This window comes from Buceros rhinoceros, unplaced genomic scaffold (genome assembly GCF_000710305.1).
Source record: "Buceros rhinoceros silvestris isolate BGI_N320 unplaced genomic scaffold, ASM71030v1 scaffold33099, whole genome shotgun sequence".
Taxonomy (NCBI): Eukaryota; Metazoa; Chordata; class Aves; order Bucerotiformes; family Bucerotidae; genus Buceros; species Buceros rhinoceros.
Window position 1 is genome coordinate 1 of NW_010431447.1, and position 8,142 is coordinate 8,142.

The 8,142-nt window shown below is 36.9% G+C and overlaps 1 protein-coding gene across 1 annotated transcript; it reads left to right on the top strand.

The window, feature by feature from the left end:
- The first annotated feature begins 157 nt into the window (after positions 1 to 157).
- Positions 158 to 7,887, top strand: FASTKD3 (FAST kinase domains 3). Its single transcript, XM_010143440.1, has 6 exons — positions 158 to 1,592; positions 3,553 to 3,638; positions 4,207 to 4,369; positions 5,433 to 5,502; positions 6,828 to 6,942; positions 7,725 to 7,887. Exons 1-6 carry the CDS (start codon positions 158 to 160, stop codon positions 7,821 to 7,823), a joined length of 1,968 nt encoding a protein of 655 aa, XP_010141742.1. The 3' UTR covers positions 7,824 to 7,887.
- The last annotated feature ends 255 nt before the right edge of the window (positions 7,888 to 8,142 follow it).

The window sequence follows — 8,142 nt, forward strand, 5'->3', positions numbered from 1 at the left end:
GGGATCATCTCAGCCGTGTGCAGCTGCTGAAAGCTTGGGGGTTTTTTCCTGTGTTTTAATGGTACTAATGCTGTTTTCCAAACTGTATATTTATATGTACTTTTTTTCCTCTAGGTATCTTTTGAGAACCCACTGCCTTTGATTGGCCAAATCCAATATGGCTTTGATTAGCCAAAAAAGTTTCCAGTTTTATTCATCCAGCACACCAGTAAGCAGGTCCATTTTGATGACCCTAAGCAAAAGGTTGAGCTTGATCAGTGAGCAGCAAAAGCCCCAAAACTGTAACTCCATAGCCATGAGGATGCTGCGCTTCAAAGATAAATCTCAGTATATGTTTTGTAGAAAAAAACATGTACAGCTGCGGATACAGTCTCTTTCTGTTAATGAATCTGTGCATCTTTGTGGAGATACTGGGAGCAGTACTAAATCAAATAACGTGTGGATGGATGAACAACTATATTTTAAGAAGTTGAACAGCCTTTGTACATCGAAAGAGATTTTTGACTTTGTTAGTTCTCTGGAAGTCATGTCTGATACTATGGCATCAGGAGCCCTGCAGAGGATTTCTGATGTGGAGGTGGATGACAATGGTCTGAAAAATCCTGAAGGAGTGTTAGAGAATGAAGTTTTCAGGGCGTTATGCTTCCAGCTTGAATTTGAATCCTCAAAACTGTCAAACACTGGGCTGCTGAATGCATTGCAAGCTTTGATAAAATTATGTATAGATCCCCAGAGTACACTGATGGCAAGCTTGCTTTCAGAGGGTGAGGAACGGCTTGGTAAAGGACAACTGACTGTTAAAAATCTGTGTGCTCTTGGAGAGAGTTTGCTTGAGTTGGAAAGCCCAAGTTGTGTGATACTGGAACAAATAGTGAACCACATGCAAGTAAAAGACATTGAGAATTGGAGTCCTAGGGAAATGGTGGTGGTTTATAAGATGCTGGAGGTGACTGTCAAGGAAGGGGAACAGTATGAAGACTTGCTAAACAGAATGAACCATGTCACTCTAACCATAGTTTCCCAGCTAAGCTCAAAGTTCACAAGCATGATACTGAATTCACTGGTTGTTCTTCATCAGACTCAGGCAGTTCCCTTAGTCACAGCACTGTGTAAACATTCTGCGAAGCATATTTCACATTTCACAGGTGATGAACTGGTAAATGTTCTGGAAGCCTTCCTATACTTTGGATGTCGTGAACAAACTTTTACAGAGGCACTGGAAACGCATGTTCCCAAGTCCATCTTTACCATGCATCCTCAAACAGTCAGCAAAGTCATGCAGTATTGCTGCCAAAAGATGATCCTTTCTAAGCCCATCTTTGATGCAGTGGCAGAAGGTTTCATTTCCGATGCCGATAAGTTTACCACTGACCAGATTGCTGGGTATATTGTACCATTTGGGACTCTTAACTATCTGCCTCCAAGTGCTTCTTCCTTGTTTAGGAAGCTTGAAACCATACTCCATGCTCGCCTTAGTCACTTCCTGCCTCGCACCTTGCTGAACCTGCTGCACTCATGTGTCCTTATTAAACGTTATCCAGTAAATTTTCTGCCAAAAATATTTAGTCCCTATTTTCTGCAACAGCTTCAAGGTAAGGAGCAGTGTTTCTTTTGTGATGTTCCTCATTTCTTTCTATTACGTGGTGTGTCTCTTGTTAAGCAGCCATTCCTTGACACTTTCATCTGTCCAATCAACACCCAACTTGATTAAGGTGAGTGGAGGATAGTCATCAGGAGACCAAAGACTGTTGCTTTCTTGTCACAGTTGTGGTTGTCTTTCAGTTTATATCATTTAGAGGAGTTTGAAAATTGCACTGTACAATCTTAGACAGAAATTTAAATTCCCTTAGAAATTTAATTTCAGTTAATCCTTCTGCTTTTCTTAAAAATAGTGTCCTCTTTTCCCCCCATCTTTGTCCTTTGTCTATATAGGTTTTGGATCCTGAGTAATTCTGTGGAGGAAATGTGCCCACCTATTCTACAAAAATAATTAATTGTTGTATTAAAACAAGAGTCTTAAAAATCCTTATAAACTTTAGTCAAGAGAGTACAAATCAGGTCCATTGTAAGTGATTCTAGCGCTTTATTCCTTACCTTCCGCCAGCCTGCGTCATGTCCAGCTTTTCAGATGGGAGTAAGGCAGAGCTGGGTACGGACATCTGCTGTCGTCTCTCTCTGCTGTTCTTTCAGGATAAGGATTATTGTGTTATATTCTTGCTCATAACTTGGCTGTATTTCTCTTTCATATTGTATTATAATTGGCTTGTAAAAGCTGAAAAGGGTAAATGGATAAACTGAAAAAAATAATTTGCAGTGCATAATTGTTGGCTTAATTAAAATAGAAGTGAGATCCAAACCAGTAAAACATAACAGCATCATAAATGTGAGCAGTTAAAGATAGGCTGTATGGGTTTTTTTAATTATCTAGGCAAAAATGTAAATTGAATTCTAAGGCTCACATATGTTTTAACAAGGCATAAAGACTGGTGCTTCATCTGAGTTTTTAAATTACCTTTAATCTAGAATCTGCTGTGGTTATGTGATGCTTCTTTCCATTGGCATCCTGACTGCCAGCTACCCTCCTCTCTTGGAGGCGTGCTGTGCCCATCTGTGTTCCGTGGCCTGAGCGCCTTTCTATCTCTGAGCAACCACTACAGTCCCATCCATTGACTGACTTCTTAAGATCTCAGCAAAGATTGCTCTTAGTAAAAATCTATATAAAGGTCAAGCTTTCAAAGTGATTAGAAACTTTGGTCTCTCAATTTTTAGCAGTTCAACATGAAATACCTTAAAGGGGTTGATTTTTAGGAGGCAGACATTCCTCATGTCCTAATAAAGAGAATGTCTTTAAAAGTTCTCAAGCAGATATTTAGAAGATGAGAAATCTTATAGTACCAGTTACTTCAAATATGTTCTTTTAAATCAATAGACATATTCCACTAAAGTGGTCAGTTCAGAACAGAACTTTAGAAGATGACCTGCATGATCAGCATCTTATACTACATAAAGTTTTTACCATTTTGTAATAATGCTTTGCACATAACATGAAAGATGCTTCAAGTATACACTTGTAGACAAATCCCCATAAACTATTTAGTATTCAGTACTACTTTCAGATGAAAAAAACCCAAAATGAGTGAAATAGTGAGATCTTGGGATTATAACTTGGTGAGAAGATGTTGTAGGAAGAAGGAGATTAGATTTTTTTTCCAAGACCTCAATTCAGACTTATTCCTCCCTGTATAACATTCTAGAACATTCTGCATCTCTCTGATCATCTTTTTTTTTCTGTGAAAGAATATGACAGTTAACGAAGATCTTGCTAGTTGTATTTTTTTATATTGATATGTCTGTAAATTATTTCCTCATGTTTTTAACTACATCATTTCACAACTGATCTTCCTGTTCGTTCAAACAGTGATCAAGAATGATAACAATCAAGTAGCTTCTCTGTGCGTTAAACAGAATAGCTTTTACTGACTTCTGCATGATGGTTTGTGTAAAGATGCTTTGTTGAAGATACATCTGAAAGCCTGAATATTGTTGTTTCAGCTCAGCCACCTGGTTTGGACAGAACTGTTACCTCCCAGCTGACTCAGCTTTTTCTGACTGTTACCCTGGAGTGCCCATTTTATGAGGTATGGTACATATGAAACCAGAGTGGATGTTAACAAGAGGTGATAAGGTCATTAGGGCCCTCTTGACATTTAGTTGAGGACTGTATTCCCCATAGTAACACTGAAATTTGACTAAACAGCTTTTTTTTTTCCCTTGATGAAAATACAAAGCTGCTTAATTTCTAGCTGCTTAATTGACTCGATATATTAGTACGCGTGACAGAACTGACTAAGAGCTGTAAGTTAAAGTGCTTTTTGTCTATTTCCAAATACTTTCCCAACAACTATTCCTTTTTTATGGTTAGCTTGCAAAGACTTGGAACATAGAAGCGATCAGGCACTTTGATGTTGGCCTGACTGCAGAGGAATGGAAGACAGTCAGGAGTGATATGTTCAGCATGGTAGCATGCAGGTTTGCTGAGGATGTGCTGGTGGTTATTTTGGGGATTTTTTTAAGTTTCCAGCAGATCATACCTCAGAATGTGTCTCAGTAGAAACAGCTTTGAAATACACAGAACACATTTTGCTACATTAATATGAGGTCATACCTCCTTTTTTTCTTTCGATTTGGTTTCCTGTCATTATGTAGGGTCCCAAACTCCTTCCAAAATACCAAGTAAAGGCCTTTCTCACACCTCACAGTTCTCTGGATGTTCACCTCCTCAAAAGGGTGAAGACTGGATTACTTTATTTACTGAAAAAAAGAATATATTTTGCATCAGAAGTATCAACACCATATTTCTATACAATTGGTAAGAAACGTTTCTTCAGATCAGTAGTAAAATGTGTGCTTATACTGTTAAAACTTTAAGCTCGGTTATTTTCCAGAAATAAAAATGATTGATTTTATTCCCTTTTTGGGCGCTCTAAACCGTGCAAATACAGAAACTAGAATACGACTCTCGGTAGAAGGTTTGAAATGAAGAAATGTCATGGGACCTTTAAGTAGATGTATTTTCAAAGTCAGAAAGAAGAACAGTGAGAAAAGGGAATGGCAACATTCCTTGGAATTTACACAGCCAGTGTGCATGGAAAATATTGTATTCTGTATTTTTATTATCAGCTCCTCTTTTATTTATCCTGTAAACAATTTGTATGATGTAAACCAAAATGAGACAATGCCACTCACCTGATCTCTCTGCTTTGTTGGTGAGTAGTTTGTGGCCTGAAAGAGAGGAATGAGCAAAACAGAGCGTTTCATGTGCCAGGAAAGGAAATGGAAAGAAAGTAATTATGAGGAAAGACGTGTGCCTAGGAGGGGTGGATGATATAAGGTATTAAAGGAAGGGTCTTTTGAACCCCATGGATATCAGAGGGATAAAACAAATAATATTAGAGAGAGGAATGATTCCAGAATTACTCTGCATTTCAGCTTCCACATGGGGTTGAACTTGGTGGGGTTGAACTTGGCAGAGTTGAGGTCCAAAGCTCTGTTTGAAAATTGACCTCATCTATAAAATTAGGGAATTAGTGAGGAAAAGGCAGGAGCAGAGAGAGGGTCTCTCCCCAAAGCCCTCAAAATTCCAGAGGCCCTTGCCAGCCTAGCAAAGTGCCATTTAACTATATTACTGTTTTTAGTGGACTTGGAATACTACTTTGCTGTCAGCATTGTGAAAGGCTGTAGTGTTATTAATTATCAATTGGTGGTGGAACATAGTCTATACACATCTTCTGCAAGCCTCTGTGATCCAGAAAAGAGTATTATGATGGTTTTTAGTTATTTTATAAAACAGTGAACTGTAGGAGGATGAGAATTACAGTCAACAGTTTATGTGAAATGAGTTTTAATGTCACTTCTCTTTAAATTTATACTAGATATTGAGATTAAATTAGATGAAGAAGGTTTTGTATTACCTGCTGCCCAGTGTGAAGAGGTACACAGACGGTAAGAGAATAAAATAAACCACTGGTAAAATGTTTGTTAGTGTGGACAAAGAACATCCAGGATGAAAATTTAAGCTAATTGGAGTTTTGCCATTGGCCTCAACAAAGATCAGGTGTCAAATTGAAACCACTGGCAAAAGGACAAAGTTGGCAAAATATCTGATCTGTTATTTTTCTCATTGTTTTGCCTCCTGGCTATACAGTGCCGGACAATTAGTCTCTTTACGCAGTGATGGTCAGAACCAAAGTGATTCTGATTTGGCTTATCGTAATGCATTTTGATCTTCTGTAACTCATTTTCAAACTAAAACCAAATTAATTCTAACTGAGCATGCCTGCACAGATTCAACACAGTGTAAGTCAGTTTGAGTTCACAAGTTTGCTTCTGTAAGGAAGTGTAATGAGGATACTTCCCGTGTAATGAGGATACTTGCTACTCGTGCTGGTTTTTAGTGAAAAACGCACAGGTGTCCAAAAAGTAAATAAGGGTTAAACGAGGGTTATTTTGAGAAACCTTGGACACAACGTTAAGCAACCTGCCTGCGTGAAATTTGCTACTGCATTTCTGTGGATAAAGCAAAAGCCTTTGAAAAGGTTATGTTTTCTCCAGCTTTACCTTCACAAGACTCACAGACTAATACAGGTTCTTTCCGATATCCCTTGCTTAAATAGTTGAGTGGGCTTTGGTGTGTTTTGTTTTTTTAAATTACAGCTTTTATGTGTAAATAAAGTCGCAGTACATTTAACACACTGAGCAGTCAAGCAACTCTAACAGTGGATATACAAATTTTGGTTTAAGTTGATGTGATTTTTACCACCAAGGAGCAAAACTATAGTTATAATCCATGATGCTGCCAATAGTATGTACAGATTTGAACTCTTAATAGGTTTAACAGGTACACTAATAAGTTGGATAAATTCAGCTGCTGAAATGTTTTCAAGCCGAGACAAATATTTTCTACATTTTTCCTTACCAGTATTAGGATTAAAAATACCAACCTTTTATTAACTTTTATGGTAATATTTGTTCAGAGCCAGTCAAAAAGCTTTTCAGATGAGTTTGACTAAGCTTCAGGCTTTCCCCCTCCCACCCTTAAACTGAGTAATTTAAATTGTCCTGAACTAGGATTCTCCCATCCTATGACATCTAATTCTAGGAGATATTAGGGAGAAAGAGGGGGGAGGAATCACCTCATGCTTCTTAGGAAGTGCAGTAGTTGTGGTGATTAAAATAACTGATTTTTCTTTTTTTTTTTTTTTTTTTTTTTTTTTTTTTTTTTTTTTTTTTTTTTTTTTTTTTGGTACTACACTTGTGCTTGGTTTTAGAATTGTCCTCTGTGTTGATGGTCAAAATCGATTTTGCGTTAATAGCCACAATCTCTTGGGAGAAGAAGCTATTAAACACAGACATCTTCAGTTACTTGGTTATGAAGTTGTGCAGGTAAAGTCCAAAGTCAGTGGTTTGCTTTTGCTCTAGCTAACAAAACAAATGAAAAAGAGTAATTTTATAATGCTTAACTCTGTAGTAGCAATTACTTCCCAAGGCAGATATAGTCTTGCCCTTTCTCTATTGTCTCTGCCTAGCTTTTGCCTTTTTGACGGTGCTACAGAAATTCTTTTTTCTTCCTTGGATCAATTAGTGTACTCTGCCTGTGTTTCCTGCCAAATAGTAGTTGCCTGAAAGGGTACTTTGCTGCAGTGATTAAGGTTCAAATCTTCACTTAAAGGAAAATATTGTCTAAGAGTTCAGTAGAATTGGGCTTTCTAATTAAATACTTTTTTCCAAAAGGTCTGAATTTGGAGTTTAAAAAGAGGAGTCAAAAAAACCCAACTGCTTTGTATTGTAAATAATATTTTAAGAACAGAGTATATACTTTATTTTGTCTGTTCTATTAATAGCGGTATTAATATCTTTAAACATACTTCAAATCAAAACTGTTACTTTAGATTTTTGAGATTTTCTTTTCCATTTAGAATCACTTATTACATAAGCCTAACTCCATTATATTTAACTGAGTTAAAACTATCACTCTTTGTTTTCCAATAATTTCTATTCACATGATTTAGAGATCAAATACATGCTGAGGATTAAAAGGATTTAATGTTTAATTTTAAAACAGACAAATCTTTGCTGTGCAATTTTACATCTGCTTAACGAACATCAATCTCACCCAGTTATTTAATAAAAGATATTTCCAGCAATCATTTTTCTTTTCTTTCCAGATTCCATTTTTTGAGATGGAGAATCTACAAAATAGCAGAAAAATGGCAGAATACCTACACAAAAAAATTTTTCCCCATACATACGGACTTAGCTGCTGACACTGGAGAATACTACTGAATCGCATGTTCACTTCCTGTACTATAAAGTGTAAATATTGTCCATGGAAAAACCGTTCTGTTCTCTAAATAACTTCACCTGTAATCTGAATGTGAGACCTTCCAATATTTGGAACAATTGACATGTAAAGAGTAATAAAGAGCAACGTATTTTCTTAAGTTTTGTGTCAATGTTTATTGTAAGTTTATTGTAAGTGTCAGACAGTCAGTGCTGTGTTTCCTTTGTATTTTCACTAGTTCTAACTCACAACCGCAAATGGACAGATGTGACTGTTCGAGGATACTGGCTGGTCTGACTGTA